At 46.0% G+C, this 19,573-nt stretch overlaps 1 protein-coding gene and 2 non-coding genes across 5 annotated transcripts in view; 1 reads left to right on the top strand and 2 right to left on the bottom strand.

The window, feature by feature from the left end:
• The window catches only part of EXTL3 (exostosin like glycosyltransferase 3), a 126,339-nt gene that overhangs the window by 21,492 nt on the left and 85,274 nt on the right, over nucleotides 1-19,573 (bottom strand). For all 3 annotated transcript variants that reach the window (XM_043890802.1, XM_043890804.1, XM_043890801.1), the window contains exons 3-4: nucleotides 15,437-18,068; nucleotides 2,370-2,497 (exon numbers count right to left, since the gene is read on the bottom strand). In XM_043890802.1, coding sequence (XP_043746737.1) covers nucleotides 2,370-2,497; nucleotides 15,437-17,584 — 2,276 coding nt within the window. In that variant the 5' untranslated portion in view covers nucleotides 17,585-18,068. The remainder of the gene's footprint in view (nucleotides 1-2,369; nucleotides 2,498-15,436; nucleotides 18,069-19,573) is intronic.
• On the top strand, nucleotides 3,949-4,021 carry TRNAC-ACA. The gene has a single exon. It is a non-coding gene; the product is annotated as a tRNA-Cys (tRNA).
• Nucleotides 10,786-10,934, bottom strand: LOC122686357. Its single transcript, XR_006338725.1, has one exon. It is a non-coding gene; the product is annotated as a small nucleolar RNA SNORA57 (small nucleolar RNA).

Here is a 19,573-nt window from a genome sequence, read left to right on the forward strand (position 1 = left end):
CAATAATGTGCCAAGTATATACATGCCAAGTACTATACATGTACCTAAGACAAATACAACAGTAAAGCTGCTGCTCCTTTCACCTAAGCGTCTGCACTTATCCACCTAAACCAAAGGAAGCCTGAAAGCGAGGGGCCTGCCAGGCTCTCAGTGCCTGAAACAAAAGCACAGAGAAAAGAGTTCTCCACCCTGGATCTATACTTCGTTTGAATAAGATCCCCAAGGATATCTACTCCAGTGCTTCTCAAACTATGTGGCAAAGAAGTAATTTTCCCTGGGCTTGTTCATGCTTTTGTAAAAATACAATCAAAATGAATTGCATGGTTTCTTAAATATAACACCAAAAGGACAAGTAACCAAAGAAAACCTTGAAAAATTGGACTTCATTAAAATTTTGTGCTTTGAAGGACACCATCAAGAAATGTGAAAAGACAACCCACAGAATGAGAGAAAAAAATTGCAAATCATTATCCCTGATAAGGGACTTGTACCTAGAATATACAAAGAACTCTGACAACTCAATAATAAAAAGACAAACCAGTCATGTACACACTGCTATATTTAAAACAGAAAACCAAAAAAGACCTACTGTATAGCAAGGAACTCTGCTCAACGTTATGTGCTAGCCTGGATGGGAGGGGGTCTGGGGAAGCACGGATACACACATACATATGGCTAAGTCTCTTTGCCGTTCACCTGAAACCACCGCACCGTTTTTAACTGGCTATATCCCACTACAAAATAAACGTTTAAAGTTTAAAAAAAAAAACAGACAACGCAAATAACAAACAAAGCAAAGTATCTAAATAGACATTTCCTCAAAGAAGATATATGTTATTCCTAAACACATGAAAAGATGAGCAATATCCTAAGTCATTAGGGAAATGCAAATCAAAACTACACTGAAATACCACTTTGCACCCAGTAGGAGGGCTATAAATAAAATACAGAAAATATCAAGTGTCGACAAGGACACAGAGAAATTGGAACCCTCATTCACTGCTGGTGCAATATAAAATGGTGCAGCTACTTTGGAAAACAGGCTGGTAGTTCTTCAAAATGTTAAACCAAGAGTTACCATGTGACCCAGTAACTCCACTCCAAGATATATATCCAAGGTATGTATCTATAAATAGTCATATAAAAAAGCATGTACATTAATGTTCACAGCGGTATTCACAGCAGCGAAGAAGCAGAAATGACCCAAATGTCAAAAAATGGACAAATAAAATGTGTGTGTGTATGCTCAGTCATGTCCAGCTCTCTGCGACCCCACGGACTATAGCCTGCCAGCTCCTCTGTCCATGGGATTTCCCAGGCAAGAATCCTGGAGTTGGTTGCTATTTCTTTCCCCAGGGAATTTTAACCCGGGGTAGAATCCACGTCTCCTGCATTGGCAAGCACATTCTCTACCGATGAGCTACCTGGGAGTCAACAAAATGTGTACATCCATACAGAATGAAGTACCGACAGATGCTACAAGACAGATCAACTCTGAAAACATCATGTTAAGTGAAAGAAACCAGTTACCAAGGAGCACATATTATATGGTACCATTTATATGGGATGTCTGATAAATTTACAGAGAAACTAAGTACATTAATGGTTGCCAATGGTTTAGAGAGTTGGGAGAAAATGACTGCTAATGGGTACAAGATTTCTTCTGATGATAATGAAGACTTCTAAAACAGATTATGGTGACAGTTGCACAACCCTGTAAATACACTAAAAGCCACTTAAATGAGTGAACTGTATGATGTATGAATTATATTCAATAAATGTTACTCAAAAATGAATTACAGAAAAAAAAAAAAAATGAATTACAGGAAAATGTTCACACTTGGATGTCACGGTAAGTGTCAAGTTATTTAAAGGCCTCTAAATATCTACCCTCAATTTCTGTACTTACCTCACTCTGGACAGGAAATAAACTGCCCAGGAGTCCGCGCCAGGACTGGACACGCCCCGCGCGGCCCTGACCTACGCTGCTCTCTTATCTGTTCTGTTCCTTCAAGGTGAGATATTTAAGCCCGGGGGCTTCCCAGGTGGCGCTGGTGGTAAAGAACCCTCCTGCCAATGCAGGAGATGTAAGAGATGTGGGTTCAATCCCTGGGTCGAGAAGACCCCCTGGAGAAGGGAATGGCAACCCACTCTGCTATTCTTGCCTGGAGAATCCCATGGACAGAGGAGCCTGGCTGGCTTCCGTCCCTGGGGTGGCACAGAGTCGGACACGGCTGGAGCGACTCAGCACACAAGATGTCTTGTTACCACCAGCTCTGAAATCTGTCTGGCTGCCTCATCCAGGTTTGGAGTTAGTTTCCTGTCACTTGCAAACAAAAGAGTTTCTTGATTAAAAATCAGCTCCTCACCGAAACCCAAACATGATTTCATCATGGCGGAGGTGAGCGTCATCATCAATAGACAGGATGGCCTCTGTCTCGATTTCATTCCACGGCAGGAATCGGTTGTTCAGACTGTTCTTCTCAGTACGAACCACCTGTAAAGAGGAAGGAAAAACACTGATGACCAATGCTGTACTGAAGAAGGCAAAAGCAAGGCTGTCTTTAGGTCAAAGGAGATTGTGGCTAAATATACTGAAGTGAAGAAGAACTAAAGAGCCTCTTGTTGAGGGTAAAAGAGGAAAGTGAAAAAGCTGGCTTGAAACTCATCATTCAAAAAACTAAGATCATGGCATCCAGTCCCATCACTTCATGGCAAATACAAGGGGAAAAAGTGGAAGCAGTAACAGATTTTATTTTCCTGGGCTCCAAAATGACTGTAGATGGTGACTGAAGCCAAGAAATTAAAAGATGCTTGCTCCTTGGAAGGAAAGTTATGACAAATCTAGACAGTGTATTAAAAAACAGAGACATCATTTTGCCAACAGAAGTCCAGATAGTCAAAACTATGGTTTTTCCAGTAGTCATGTACAGATGTGAGCTGGACCATAAAGAAGGCTGAGTGCCAAAGAACTGATGCTTTTGAACTGTGGTGTTGGAGAAGACTCTTGAGAGTCCCTTGGCCTGCAAGGAAATCAAACCAGTCAATCCTAAAGGAAATCAACCCTGAATATTCATTGGAAGGACTGATGCTGAAGGTCCAATACTTTGGCCACGTAATGTGAAGAGCGGACTTATTGGAAAAGACCCTGATGCTGGGAAAGATTGAAGGCAGGAGGAGGAGGGGGCGACAGAGGATGAGATGGTTGGATCCAGCATCACTGACTCAATTAACGTGAATCTGAGCAAACTCAGAGATACTGAAGACAGTGGAGCCTGGGATGCTGTGGTTCATGGGGTCCCAAAGAGTCGCACGCGATTTAGAGACTGAATAACAACAAAACCAAACTGTGAAATCCAGCATACGTCTTATCGGAATAAAAACTACCTGACCATTCAGCAAACTTATAAAGATTTCACACTGGACGCTCTATTCATTTGCTAACTAATTTTCCTGGGAAACAAGCTAAAGCTGAGGATTAAGTATGCAACAAACACGGTTGAGGGATATTAAAAATAACTTTCCCAAGAGAACACAAGGTGGCAGAGCAGAACTGAGGGTATGATCCTCAGCTCTGGATCCTCAGCCCTGGAAAACCCAACTCGAATTCCCTGGAGTCTGTGCCATTTCTGAGTCCCGATTTAAAAGGCCTTTCTTTTTGCTCTAAAGCAAAGGCGAGCCCATCCAGTTGAGGTTCATTACTTTGATTTTGCAACTGCTACCTGCTACACTGACTACACTTACCAGAGCTTTTTCCTTCATGGCGCACCTGGTTCAGTGAAACTAAGAGCTTCTGCGTCCAAAGAAATTCCCAATTCAAAGAACCTCTATCTGAAGTGACTGACATGTGCAAAGCTGCTATTTCTTCCTGAAACGAAGATCAGCGCTCAGTCGGATGAACTACATTATCATTTACAAGATTATTTAAGTGTGCCTCACTGCGAGGCTTCCCTGGTGGCTCAGACGGTAAAGCGCCTGCCTACAATGCAGGAGACCCAGGTTCAATCCCTGGGTCAGGAAGATCTCCCGGAGAAGGAAATGGCAACCCACTCCAGTATTCTTGCCTGGAGAATCCCATGGACGGAGGAGCCTGGTGGGCTACAGTCCATGGGCTCGCAAAGAGTCGGACAGGACTGAGCAACTTCACTTTCACTTTTTTTCGTTCAAATGTGCCTCAGAGAGTAGCTCCTACTAGGTAGTAGCTTTATTATTCACTTTGACACTGAAACAAGGATGAACATATTCGAGTACTCGGATAGCTCCTTTAATCTTACGGTTTCTATACCCATTAATTCATTGACTAACTAGTGAGGAATCATCATTTTATTGTCAAAAGCCAGAAACAAAGAGAACGTCTTGAGTAACCATCTTTTTAGACAGCTGGGAAAGGACATCCTTCTTGCAATGGAACACCTGTACTGAGGCTCACCTCTACACAACGTGATGAATATAATTTTATCCAGGGTCTAAAAGCTGAGTGTTTTTGTTCATTGGTTGGTCACATCCTGCAGCATGTGGGATCTCAGTTCCCCGACCAGGAACTGAACCCATGGCCCCTGCACTGGTAGTGCAGCATCTTAACCACTGGACCACCAGGGAAGTCCCTGTGAATGGCTTTAAAGGTTCTCCCATGACCTTGTGAGTACTGTCTCTTCAGCTTAAAATCCTCTCTCTCCTATTTCTCCACCACAACTACTCTCCCCCTGAGCACCCAGCTCAGATGTCTCCTCAATCACCAATCTTGTCAAAAGTACGAATAATTAATAATCACTTCTTCTATGTTCTTAAAGCAGAGACCTCACATTTCAATTAATTCATTCCAGCACACTTAGAATCCAATTAGTTCAGAGCCAGAAGGGCTTGGAGAGCATTCAGTCAACTTTTACCTTACGCGTGGACAATGGGCCCCTCACAGACCTAGACTCCTCACGTACACCTCCTACCTCCAAATCAGTCTTTTTCTGATAAACTTAGGTTAAACTTCTAAGTCTCGTCTAGCTAAGGCCCCATGAAAAATGCATTATTAACTTGTGTACCATCAAGAAATAAAAATGCTGCCGAATAAGAAAACTATGAAAAAACAGTTCATCATTTAGAATGTTTACTCTAGTAAAGAGCTTTTTAAAATTTCACCTTAGTCCTGGAGGAGTCCCTACCAAGTCAGAACAAGGAGAAATCGGTAATAGATTTGCTGCTACCAACAGCAGACGTTAGGGGTAGAGCAAAAGACACAGAAATCCATCTTGCCCTGCAGCACTTCTGAACAAGATCAAAATCTCCGAGCTTGTAGCCTGGACCTCCCCAGCTTGGGTTCAGTAGTGACAGAACACAGGCACTGAAGCCGGGGTCAGGAAAAATAGAGGAGTGAGCAGGTGAGGCGGCCAGATGCTCACTGTGGGGGCTGCCCAGCTCAACCCCCGGTGGGCGGGGGGGGCCGCCAGCAGGAGCAGAAGTCAACTGCCAACATCCAGTGACGGTAAAACGCCGTCTGCAGCTTGAGACACACCCAATTTCAGAGGTGTGCAAGTGTAAAATAACGTCCACCCGAGGTCGGTGGACCTTGGCAGCTGCGCACTGTAACGCTCGCCCCCACAAACTACCCTGGCATCTTTCACGTTACTTTCCAAGCACACCCAGCATTCACTCAACACAGAACGGCAATGCTGCCAGTTCAGAGGAACAGAGCTTTCCCTCAATTCTACCAGGGAATACACATCGCTTAAAAAGAAGAAAACAATCAATAAAACATCTAACTACTGAATGTTCAATTGTAGGTTACCAATTTTGTGGGTTAATCACCAGGAGGACTATCTATACCACAATTAACAATTCAGGGGCTTCCCTGGTGGTGCAGTGGATAAGAATCCGCCAGCCAATGCAGGGAACATGAGTTTGATCCCTGGTCTGGGAAGACCCCACGTGCCACAGAGCAACTAAGCCCATGCACTACAACTGCTGGGCCTGTGTTCTAGAGCCTGCAAGCCACAGCTAGTGAAGCCCGTACCCCTGGAGTCTGTGCTCTGCAAGAGAAGCCCCCACAATGAGCTCTCACATCACAAGGAAGAGTAGCCCCCACTCACTGTAACTCCAGAAAGCCCACAAGTAGCAACGAAGACCCAGCAGGACCAAAAAGAAAAGAAAAAAAAAAAAAACCCAGGAACACAGCACAGAGCTCTAGTACTCAAAGTGTGATTCCAAGGTCAACAACATGGGCATCGCCTGGGACTCCGTTAGAAAGGCAGAACTGCCAGCCTTCCTAAACCTACCAAGCCAGGACCTGCGTTTTAACAAGATCTCCAGAGTGAGTCCTAGGCACACCGCACTTTGCGAGGCGCTGGGACAGAGGGAAAAGCCTGGCTTTGGAGTCAACCAGAAAAACCTGAGTTCAGATTTCAATTCTATCACTTACTACATGCATGAGCCTCAGTAAGCAACCTCTGGGCTGCATCAACTCAGCACCACGCTGCGTGCAAACACGGAAGCTCTTTACCAGCCACACTTGACAACGCTACAGTCAACTCCTTCATCTAAAATTAAGAAACAACAAAAACTAAAACCATCATGCTTTGATACCTGGGACACAGCCAAACTTTCTTTTATTACAAAGTGAATCCAATCAAGAGGACCTGCCTGTCCTGTGGAAAACCGAGACAGAGAGGAGGGTCTCATATCAAGTGTGTGTTGGCCTAGATGTCACATTCAGTTTTTTAGCAAGTTTATCAGAGTTCATTAAGAGGCAGATCCATTAAGAACAAGTCCCCTGGATTCAGGAATACAGCACGTGCTCTGTCTCAGCTCATCCTGGCATGACTCCTCCGGGCGGGACCACAGCAAGATCTCCAGGATAAGGGAACTGAAGCAACAGCCATTGGAATAAAGAGCAGCTTTCCAGGATTCAGAGAAACAGTGTCCAGTCTGGCGGCAACCTACCTGTGGTTAACCCATGAGAAACTACAGTCGGCAGGGCTGCTTTAAGGGTTCTCAGCCAGGAGGGATTCTGAGCCCCGAGGGACACTCGACAGCGTCTGTGGACATTTTGGTTGTCACCACTGGGGGCCGGCGGGTTCCCTGCACTTGGTGGGAAGAGGCCAGGGATGCTGCTAAATAATAATCCCAACAGAGGATTATCCAGCCAAATGTCACTGTGCCATTTTCAGAATCAACCACCAGGAGAGAGCAAGGGGAACTCTGAATACGTGTAATTGGTAATGTAAGCACAGCCACCTCTTTATCATAACCAAAGAGATTTCTGCCTTTACAAAGTTTGCAAATACAAACTAAAATTAAAGGGTGAGGGGAGGGTGGGAGGAGTAAAAGCTTTCTTTAGGACTTCCCTGGTGGTCCAGTGGCCAAGACTTCAAGCTCCCAACGCAGGGGGCCTGGGTTCAATCCCAGATCCCACATACCGCAACTTACGATCCCACATGGCACACCTAAGACCCAGAGCAGCCAAATAAATAAATTAAAATCATCTTTTAGAAAAAGCTTTCTTCTACCAGTTTTGCTCCATAGCTGTAGTGCTTAAAAGCTAGACAAAAGCTCAGCAAATCAACCATTATCCATTCTGGCACCAAAATCAGAAGGACAAAGAGATTCAAATATCTCCAACACAAACACGCAGAACAGCATCGGCCTCTAAGGATCTGACAAAGGGCAGATCAAACGTGAAAGAAATGAGCCAACCAGAAGTAAGATGTCATGTTTAGGAAATATTCTCACTTCTGTTGATGTTGTTTTGTTTTCTTTCAAATTAAAACAATGCTTCTCCCCGTGCCCTCAACATTGGCTATTTTTTTTTCATGCCTTATGACAACCGCTTAGTGACTTGTGAACAAGAAGACTGACCTTCAAGCTATTGATTTAACTACTGCTATGACACTGACCGGAACTTACAGAGCACAGTGCCTGGCATACAGAAGATGTTCAACAAGTGTTCTACAAATGAATAAACAAACAGGAAATAGGACCTAACTTAGCCCTGTCCCATCCATATTTTCAGAATATGGAATAAAGACTTGAGAAGTTTATATGTCAACTATAAACACTGATTTTACTGAAACCTCTTAGTATCTAATCTAGTTTTCTAGAGCAAAAAAAAAAAAGAAAACCCATCAACCTACAACAGTCAAGGTCAGGAGCAGTCCTCACTGACGCTCGTTTTTTCCTGTTTCACACACAATACTTCTGACGACGGCTCCGTCGTCCTCTGTTCACCTTCACTCATGAAGGTGCCCTTCTCATCACAACAGAACAGTGCAACAAGCACAACCTAGACCCCTACTATGTGCAAATGCAGGAGCTGTATGCTTCATACAAAAACATACAAGAAACAGCCAGCATCTCCAGCTAACATTCAGCCCGGTTTTTGAGGAATTCTGGAGCTTATGAATGATAAAAGTACTACTACTTAAATAGAATCCTTTCTGCCAATATGTTAACTAACCATTTGGTTTCTAAATCCAGGAAGAATCAGCAAATCCAAATTAATCACCCAAGTATCAATTCACCTAGTAAATATTTAATTAGCTATCATGATCATTCTTTTCCCAATTAGTAGCAAACAACTCATATCTGGGGGCTTCCCCGTGGCTCAGTGGTAAAGAATCTGCCGGCAATGCAGGAGACACAGATTCAACTTCAGTTCGGGAAGATTCCCAGGAGGAGGAAATGGCAACCCACTCCAGTATTCTTGCCTGAAGAATCCCATGGACAGAGGAGCCTGGCGGGCTAGCCAGCAAGAAATGAAGCCTTTAACTGCCCAGCTGGCAGAGGCCCAAGCTTGAATTGTAATGACTCTTGAGTTAACAACACAGCCAGTTTCTCCTCCAACCTTCCTCAGCAGACTACTGGGGCAACAGGACTAAAATAACCACCCTGGCATGACATTGAGTTCCCCAGACAGAACCTGCCTTGTTCAATTCTAGTATCAAGGACTGGGAGAGAGGGGAAAAGGGCTGAAAAACCACTTCATATCTCCACAGTCTTCACTTGGGCAACAGAGCGCCTTCTGGCCTCACTTCCAGAGACCTTGGAGACTCCCAGGGTGGTGATACACTTCTCTCTGAATCACCATCTCCACCATGTCGCCCCATCCAGGCCGCCAGCACCCCTCACCTGGGCTCCTGCAATAGCCTTTCAACTGTGTCTGCTCTTTCCCCCACCATCCCACATGTTTCATATTTCTCCCTGCTTAAAACCCTCCCCTGGCACCCTCACACACTGAGAATAAACCCTTCAGTCCTCATGATGATCTACATGTGCTGCCTGTCTCCTCCGACCTCCTCCCCAGCTCTCCTCTGGCTCACTCCACCAGGGCACACAGGGTGCCCCCGCCACGGCCTGAGCACAAGCTTCCTGCACTTCCTGCGCTCTGTACATCCCTCCAGGATTCACACGGTCCGCTCTCTCACTTCCCTCAGGCTTCTGCTCAAATGTCACCTCTTCAAAAAAGTCCCCCTAGGCACCCTATTTAAAGGAGCTGTACCCTTTATAAAGAGAACTCAAAATTAAGAAGTGAGGGCCTTGGCTGTCAGGGACCTAAAACACAAGAGAGTACACAGGAAAGAGATGGACAGTGTTTTGAGGGGGCAAGACACACGGTGAATAACAAAGTCCCCTTTGTGAAACTCCAAAAGGACTGATTTTGACGTTTCATTTCCACAGGATGCTCAAACAAGGCCACCCTATATACTATTTTCCAGAATGTAAAGCAGAGTGAAAAAGATGTGTTAATTGGCCAGAATAAAGTAGTAACATGAACCAATATTTTGGGTGGGGCTGAGTATCAAGTGACCAGCTGGAGGCTCCTGCCCACCCAAACACAGCCTCCTGCTGACGGTGACATTAACTCTGGACAAAAATACCAAAAGAGCATTACAAGACACCAGAGTGAGCAGAAGGCGACACATTATGAAGGGGAGCCAAAATTTAGGAAGGAATTACTGACACAAGGAGAATCACCACTGCCTTCACCTTGAGCGTAGACCAGAGCTGGTACCAAGAAGGATAGCTTAAACTTGCATATAGCACCCAAGCTGCTCCGGCCTGACGAATAAGAGGAAAGAGCTTGGGGCAACCACAACTCCTGGAAGAAAGGGGTTGCAGGACAGAGAGAACCAGATAGGAGAGCTCCAAGTTCTGTGTATAAACCGCCTAGTCTCCAGAACCATGGAGTCACCCCAGAACCATGTATTCTTTCAGCTGTTCACAAGCAGACCAGCTACAGACAAGAAGACTGAACTAACATTTGTGTTGCCACCCAAGAGAACTTGCAGTCTGAGTCCAACCAAATTAACTTCCCGCTAAAACTAAAAGCTCCACACTTCTCAGAGGAACAAAACAAAATCCAGTCTTCGCAACATTCACAGTTTAATACAAAACTGTTTGCTGTACAAAGGACCAGAAAAACATGACCCCCAATTACAATAAATACTCAACACATACACTGGAATTAGCAGACCAAGACGTTAAGCAGCGAACCTAACTGCGCTCACTGAAGTGAAGCAGGGACTTCCTGGGTGGTCCAGTGGTTAAGAATCCGCCTTGCCATGCAAGGGACATGGGTTCGATCCCTGATCGGAGAACTAAGATTCCACACTTCTTGCAAGGAGCAAGAAGCCCGTGTGCCGTAACTACTGAGCCCTAGCGCTCCAGAGACCCTGGGCCACAACTAGTGAGTCTACGCACAGCAATTACGAAAGTGCCCACGTGAACCAGTGAAGACTCCATGTGCTGCAACTGAGACTCAACGCAGCCAAATAAGTAAAATACATTTTTTTTTTTTTTCTGTGTCCCGGTGCTTGAGGATAGAACCGGCGGATTGCTGGCCGCCGGTACCGAAGACATGACGCCGAGGGGGCCAGAGCCCGTTCCCTCTACCTCCGTACATTACGCGGATCGGGACTGCACGCCCGACCCCCGCCAAGAAAAGGAGGGTGTAAAATACATTTTTTAAAAAATTTTTTAAATGAAGTGTATTCAGAATGGGAAAAAAAAAAAAAAAACAGGAAATCTCAGGAGAGAAACAGAAACTATTATTTTTAAAAACATGGCAATTCTTAAACTGGAAAACACAGTATCTGAAATTTAAAACTGACTCAATAAGGAGCAGTGTAGACACCAAAGTCAGTAAACGTGTGAAATTATCAAAGATTAAAAATGATTTTTCAACAATGAACAGAGCTTCTAAAAACTGCAAGACAGTATCAAAATGCCTAGTATAGTATAATGGACAAATAAATTTGTAAAATATTTTTTAAATGCCTATTATACACAGAATGAAGTCTCCAAAGAGGAAGAAAATATCTGAACAAATATCGAACAAAAAATTCCCCAAATATAATTTTAAAATACATAAATTACTAGATTTAAGAGCCTTGTTGTTGTTTGGTCGCTAAGTGTTGTCCAACTCTTTGTGACCCCATGGATTGTAGCCCACCAGGCTCGTCTGTTCATGGAATTTCCCAGGCAAGGACACTGGAGTGAGTTGCCATTTCCTTCTCCAGGGGGTCTTCCTGACCCAGGGATCGAACCCACATCTCCTGCATTGGTAGACGGATTCTTTATCACTGAGCCACCAGGGAAGCCCTTAAGAGACTAAGTGAACCCCAATCAGAACACAGATCAGAGAAAATCATGCAGGGGCATATCACAGTCAAACTGCTGAAAACCAAATGCACAGAAAAACTCTTCAAAGTAGCCAGAGAAAAATAACACATTACCTATGGGGAAATAAATATTTGAGAAATCACTATCATTACAAACAACGGCAGCCAGGAAACAGTGGAAAATCTTTAAGATGCACGAAAGTGCTGACTCCGCCACCTAGAAGGGAGCTTTTCAAAAGACAGGCCTTCAAATCCCCTGGCCCAATGCCACCCTCCATTTGACTTCCATTAAACATTCATGTCATTCCACTCAAGGAGCTAAGTAACCCGATTTGACTGCTCACGAACAAGCAAGAAACAGAAAGATGCCTCTGGTGCAGCCATCCCTACCTTCCAGGTGAGAGACCCACTGCCGCTGGTGGCACGCACCCCACCTCCCTGTGGGCAGTGCCGTCAATTCGCCCAGGCCCCACCCGATCTCAACTGAAATTCTCTTTACATAAAGCATTCCGGGCAGGAGGGTGGCAGTGAAAATCACACTTGCTCTCAGCCAGACCCAGAGGAGCTTACCCCTTGCTATGTAAGTAATAGAAAAGAAAGAGGGATTTCACCATAAACCCCAGTAGGTACCCCTGAGACAACCCTGCTCTCTACTTGAACACATAGGGCGCAACAGACTTCACAGCCCACAGACAGACAGCATTTGTGCCCGCTGCCCTGATGGCACCCTGAGCAGAAGAGACCCACAGGTTGCCCAACATTTTCTGAAGCGGCAAGGAGGCTCCTGGTTGATTCTTTTAGCTCAAATCATCTTCCCTGAAGGAATGGAACCTGAAAGACTGCCTGGTCATTTTACAGAGATCTACTGTTAACTGTAGCAAAATGAACAAAGAGGTCACGTCTGCATCCTCGGTGGAAAACCCACTCTGAGATGGCTCCTCACGCTGCCGTCTCCCACCGTGCAGGGCTGCCCTCCCTGCCAGCCCTGATAGCCCTGTGCCCCAGAGCGCGGCAGCTCAACTGCTGCCCAAAAACCCTGCCTCGCTTACATACTGAACAGAAAGCAGTCCAAATATTTAGAGAATGGGGTGAAATTTTTCAGCTTGAAAGAGTTTCTTCTTTTTTCACAGGAACTAGGAAAAAAAAAAAAAGTGTACCACTAATACGGACAAGCTATTCAGAGCTGCCCCCGGTCTGGAAAGTTTCTGGCACTTTCTGACTAAGCATGGTATTGCTGCAATGAGTGGCTCGGTAATCAAAGAGAAAGACTTATTTCCCACCAGAGTTAAAAGGAAGGATTAGTTTTGGCAAGTTCTCTGATGCACTTCAGTTACTGTTAACTGTGGCAACATCAGCTTCTCCACGTCCCTGACAAATTTAGAGAAAACTCAGGAAAATGGAAAACACAGGCTGCTTTGCTAATGAGCAGCATCTACCTTTCACAGAATGATTTTTTTTAATTTCGATGACATTCAAAAAGTTGTAACTAGGAAAGAAAAAATGTGAAATGTATTTGGGAAGAAGTCTATAAAGAAATCTCCCCGTTGACGAAGCTTTCTTAATATACAAGATAAATTCTGGGATCAAATGTTTGCAGAATCCTACAGTCTTTGAAGAGCCTCTGATTATAAATTCAATTAAATAAAACACAAGAAAAGATTAACAGCAGTATGAAGAAAGTAGTGGCATTTATAAAAAAAAAAAAAAGAAAAAGATTTGTACAAGAGAAGAAAGGTAGTAACAGTTATGACACAAGGGAAATTAAGTCATGGTTACAAGGAGGTTTATCAGTGAAGTGAGTCCTTAACATAAGCAGAACATCCATGCTGACTTCCATCTCCTTTGACATGAAGGAATAAATAGGAATCAAATAATTATTGGGCACTTTTCAGAGACATTACTTTGCCAACAAAGGTCTGTCTAGTCAAAGCTATGGTTTTTCCAGTAGTCAGGTATGGATGTGAAAGTTGGACTATAAAGAAAGTGGAATGCCGAAGAACTGATGCTCTTGAACTGCAGTGCTGGAGAAGACTCTTGAGAGTCCCTTGGACTGCAAGGAGATCCAACCAGTCCATCCTAAAGGAGATCAGTCCTGAATATTCATTGGAAGGACTGATGCTAAAGCTGAAACTCCAATACTTTGCCTACCTGATGCAAATAACTGCCTCATTGGAAAAGACCCTGATGCTGGGAAAGATTGAAGGTGAGAGGAGAAGGGGATGACAGAGGATGAGATGGTTGGATGCAATCACTGACTCAATGGATATGAGTTTGAGGAAACTCCAGGAGTTGATGATGGACAGGGAGGCCTGGTGAGCTGCAGTTCATGGGGTCACAAAGAGTCTGACACGACTGAGCGACTGAACTGACTACTTGTATTATCTTACTGAAAGAAAGGGAAAGTCGTTCAGTCATGTCAGACTCTTTGCGACCCCATGGACTATACAGCCCATGGAATTCTCCAGGCCAGAATACTGGCATGGGTAGCTTTTCCCCGCTCCAGGAGATCTTCCCAACCCAGGGATTGATCCCAGGTCTCTGACACTGCAGGCGGATTCTTTACCAGCTGAGCCACCAGGGAAGCCCAAGAATACTGGAGTGGGTAGCCTAGCCCTTCTCCAGTGTATCTTCCCGACCCAGGAATCAAACCAGGGTTTCCTGCATTCCAGGTGGATTCTTTACCAACTGAGCTAACAGGGTAAGCCCTGTATTATCTTAGATTCCTCTTTAATCCTGAAGTCAAAGGAGTTAATTAACTTATCAAAGATCACAAAATGACTATTTAATCCTAGGTCTCTATCGTGCCAAAACTCATACTTTCCCATTTACCACGGGGCTGCTTAGAAAACATTTCATGTGAATTAGCTCCTCAATGCCCTTCAAGGCAAATTCTTCCTAAAAATGACTCTTAAGCAAGCATCTAGCAGTGATGGCTCATCAGACTTTGGCCCTTCTTTGCTACCTTTTCTGGAAAGTACCTGTGCCGCACGGTAAACTGTTGCCATATGGCTTGAGACTTGTTCTAAGGCCTCACATTTAAGAGAAATGGGTAAACTCCCGCTAGATGGACAAACTTACAACAGAAGGTGGATAAACAAAGTACTCAGAACTAAAGCTCTATCCTGCATATTTGGCTATTACTTTTCCTGTAGAATACGTCATCCTAACCATAACAGAGAAGAGTTTTATGAGAATGAAACTACAGAAAAGGTCCAAGGTCTCCAACTCCCAAAATATCAAACCCGGAGGCCAGTCTCCCAGAGGACTTGCAGACAATCCTGTGAAATGAAGCAGGTCTCCTTTCTAAACCCTTTGGGAGGTGATTAAAACCACAGCTCCTGGAATCCGGCAGACTAAAGCTCGGCTCCTCCACAAATGCTAATCGCGACCTTGAGCAAAATAATTAACATGTACAAGCCTCGGTTTCCACAGAAGAAATCATATTAGCTCATTACTGTTACTGTAAGTTCTATAAACTCTAAAATTATGAGTGCTTCTTAAACGTCAGCTTTTCATCATCATTCTCATCATCAGCCCCTTTGTACGGACAGAGAAGATGTCTACGAGGTCAATGACAAGGTTTTGTAAACCTTCAAGGGGCCAGTATCAGTCTCCCTATGGGAACGTCTTAGAGGCCTTTGGAAATGAGCAGCAGAGAACCGGAAAGGCCTGAAAGAACTGAAATAGAAGCAAGGGAAATTTTTCATGGGGAAAAAATCTGAATAAGTTAAAAAAAAAAAAACAAACACAGCATCTTTATGGGAAAGAGATCATCAAGAATGAACTACCCTCTGGTGCGGTAAACAAACCGCTCACGGCTCTATCATTACCATGATGGGGACCCCAATGTCAGGCCACACCAGGTCCTCTGACGGCAGCTTGGGAGAATTCCACACCACCACGACCTTGTTCAGGTAAGGGAGGCCGTTCAGCCTCTCTAAGGAGTTCATGAGCACCTCCTCCCGCTCGTAAGTCAACATTACCACCGTGAACTGCTCCCGAGGGACGTTGCCTCCCAGCGCCGCCTGAAACTCCTTGCCGGAGCCCCCGGCCCCGCCGCCAATGGGCCGGAATCCGGTCCCTGAGCCCAGGAACTTGGCCTCCGAGGGCAGCACGGGGTCAAAGGGCGTGTGCGGGAACAGATGGAACGGCCCCGGGGCGGAGTTCCAGCTGCGGTAGAGGTCGGTGACGGTGAGCGTGAAGTTGCGCAGGTACTTGGGCGAGGCGTAGGGCGGCTCGGTCTCCACCGGGCCCAGGTCCAGGTCCCCGGTGTCCGCCATGTTGGGGTCGGTGCCGGCCGCCTTGCCTGAGCGATGCGGGATCTCGGCCGCCGCCTCCTCCCGGATGGGAGCGGCGGGGATCTGGATGCGCGTCCGGATCACGGCCAGCACGGTGCTGAAGATACTGTCCGTGGTGGAGAAGTAGGTCTCCCAGAGGAAGCGGCCCTGGCGCCGCATGGCCAGCAGGTCGCTGTCCGAGAGGCTCCGCAGCAGGAAGTGGACCTCAGTGACCCGCGGCTTGGGCACCACCAGCGCCGCCTCGCTCCACTGCAGCACGTCCTGGTAGGGCAGCTGCACGTGCTCGCCCAGCACCACCGGGACAGCCCCGACCTCCAGGGCCTCGAAGAGCCGGGCGGCGCACCCCGAGGAGACGAGCAGGCGCGGGTCCCCAGGCGTGATGATGAGGGCGAAGGTGGAGAGCTTCAGTAGCTCCAGGCGGTCCTCCCGCTCCCCACACAGCGCCCACTCAGTCGGCAGACTGGGTCTCGGCTGGTTTTTGCAGGTAAATTCCACCAGGACCTGATCGAGCTTGCTGTCCTGGACGGCCTTGAGGGTGGCGATGATCCGATCATCGTAGTCAGCCGGAGGGTCCCCCTCCATCTCCTCCTCAAAGGAGCGGGCCTCCTGAAGGCTGGATCTCAGCGACTCGATCTTCTCGCCCTGGAAGGTGAAGAGGTATTTCCGCTTCACCGGCACCTGTGGTGGAATTTCCATGAAGTTGGGCTCCGACATGGCATGGACTAGGGGCGACACCACCAAATCAAAGCCAGGCCGGTACTGGGCCGCATAGAAGGTGGACTGGGCCACCATGGCCCGGCCTGTGCTGACGTTGTACAGTAAGTTCTGCGTGTCCGACTTCCGAGACAGGCTGAGGATGACGTGGTTGTGGCCGTCCGCCCGCCAGTGCGGGAGGGACGACAGCTGCTTCTCCAGGTCGGCGGGCCGCAGCACAGCGGGCTCCTGCATCTCCCCAACTAGGATCACATAAAGGCAGGCGATGTCCGCGTTGTCGGTGACATAAACGTTGGCTCGGGCCGTGGCCTGGAAAGCCTGCTTGACCAAGGGATCCAGGTAGCTGCCAAAGGCGAACTGGTCACTGTCATAAACATAGACGGGGAAACCAGAGGTCAGAGGGCACCGGGAATAATCAAAGCAGTTGTGCAGCCGGCAGCTCCGCTGGGCCTTGGGGGGCGGGAGGCCGGCATCGTCCTTCTCCGGGAGCAGGCGGATGGGCAGGGAGAGCTTGGGCTGGTTCTGGGCCATCAGCTCCTTGTAGGAATGCTCTGTCTGGCTGATGACGTTCTTGAGCTGAAGCAGGTCCTGCTTGGCATTCTCGATGCTCTTCTTGCAGGCCTCGATCTTCAGGTTCAGCTTGGCGATTTCACTGTTCAGCTCCTGCCGCTTGGCTTCCAGCTGCAGAAGCTCCTCGCTCACGGACTCGCGGATGCGGCAGAGGTCCAGCACGTGCTTCACCTCGCAGAGTTCGCTGCCGGCCCGCGGGCCGAAGATGCGCTTGCCTGCCTCGTCTGCCTCGTCCAGGGTGGTGAGGTAATAGTGAGCGATCAGGGGGAAGAACACCAGGATGATGAACAGCGTGAAGCTGAGCCACGTGAGCCGGATGCGGTTGGACCAGCGCAGCATGCAGGTCTGACCTCCGTTCCCCGGGCCCCCATTCCGCAACATGGTATACCCCGTCATGAGTCCCCCCCCCTGCGGCCCCTGCCCGCGCTGGTCACGTCGGCTCACTCGCCATAACCGCGGGTTTCTAGTGGGCCAGGCTCAGCCTCTTCTCAATCAACACGTTTTCCCGAGAGTCAGTGTGCTCCCTGGACAAGGCACCAAGTAGAATGGAAATTTCATCTTCCTCAGCTGTGACTGAAATGGTCTCTGACCCGACTCCAGCAGATTCTGAGTTCTAGCTGAAGGCCAAAGAACATGTCCTTAATCTCTATCAAACGGCGGGCGGTACCACATTGTTGTTGAGGTGGGAGGGAGAAGGTCCCTGATGGGGGAGCCGGGGAAAAATACCCTGGAATCAGACAGACCTCCTCAACTGCCATAGCTCTTGCTCCTTGGTTTTGCTGACCAACACATACGCATAGTTACTATTCAGTTACATGGTAGCTGCTTAGAAGAGAAATAAATGCCAGCCTCTTAATGGTGTCACCGCCAACATTCAGGCCTGCGAAAGAAAGAGAAGTGTGTCAGTCCTGAAGACCTTATGCTCAACAACCTTGCCCCCCCACTTCCGAAACTTTCTAGAAAATGCCTAAATCTTGTAAGATGGAACAGTGGTTGGATCGCTGGTGTGTGCCTCGCAGAACATTTTAAATCCAATACAGGTTTTATTTTTTGGCATGGATATTGTACTTGGGAGTTATTAATAGTAAGAGATGGATTAGGTAAGTGTCCAAAAGCAGTTTCACTGTTCAGACACACCTACTTTCTTCCTATTAGAGCCCTATAAAATGATTAGCAGCTACATTCAACAGAGGGCAAAAATGTTCATAACAATTTGTTATTCGAGACTTAGGCATCGTTGTGAGACAGAGAAATACCCTCCTATCTATGTTCATTCCTGACAGGAAAATTGCCTCTAAGTATTGGGGAAAAGCAAAAAAAAAAAAAAAACCACCTCTGTGAGGAGGTGTTATTTGTTATATTCAGGCTCCATTTGTTATATTCAGAGTGGTGGAAAAGAGCTGAAGAGAACTCTCTGGATCTTCACCCAGCAGTGGGTGTAGTAATCCAGAGACAAAATGTATTTCACAGTTTGCTTCTCATTTATCTTCTATATAAATAGTAACTTGGTCTTTCAGAAAGAACACTGTACTTAGAAATGGGGGTATTATCTTATCTTTTACAGAGATTTGCCATGAGATTTTAGGCCTCAGGTTTCTAATCTCCCAAAACAGAAATAAATGTGTGGAGATAACAATACATTGTGTTGCTATGAAAATAAAGGACGATATTTTAGGTTAATAAATCTTGAACCAGCATTCCCAGTCCTTTTCTCTTACCAAACTTTACTATCAGAAGTTATAAAAGTTTTGCACTTGCTTTCTCCTCAATTTCAATACATCTAGAAGTAAATTTATAATGTTCTGTGCCAAAAATACCCCCAATTTCCTTCATTCATTTCCTCCAAAGAGTATTCATCGTACTCTTTTCATGTCTAAGACATGCTAAGTATAACTGTGGGAGAAGTTAGGATGTAAAATAATCTTTGACCTCAGGGAACTACTAAAAAGACACAGACAAACAGCAAGGATACTACAAGACAATGTAAAATGAGGGGTATTCTATGGATGCTCACTCTCTCTAGCGTCCACCTTTGCTAACCATGTATAACTATTAAATGTCTGATAGAGTCATCTATCCTTTTAGATAAAAACAGGAAGTGATGACAATGTTACTAAGAGGTCTAAGTAGACCATGAGATAAGGACAACAAAACCCAGATAATAATCAATCATGGAAAAAAACCTAAACTTGGGTAATTTAGTTTAGCAGCTTACCAGATATTCATGTAGGTCAATATTTCTTAAGTATTATCCTTTTAATTCAAATGTTAGAAATCTCCTTTTTTGTTTTCAAAATAAAAAAATGTGCTCTGCGTTTTTTGAGCAAATCCTAACAAAGAAAGACTGGGGTGGAGGAAAAAAAATGGCATAATCCAGGCAACTCG

The sequence above is a fragment of the Cervus elaphus genome, chromosome 29, assembly GCF_910594005.1.
Source record: "Cervus elaphus chromosome 29, mCerEla1.1, whole genome shotgun sequence".
NCBI lineage: Eukaryota > Metazoa > Chordata > Mammalia > Artiodactyla > Cervidae > Cervus > Cervus elaphus.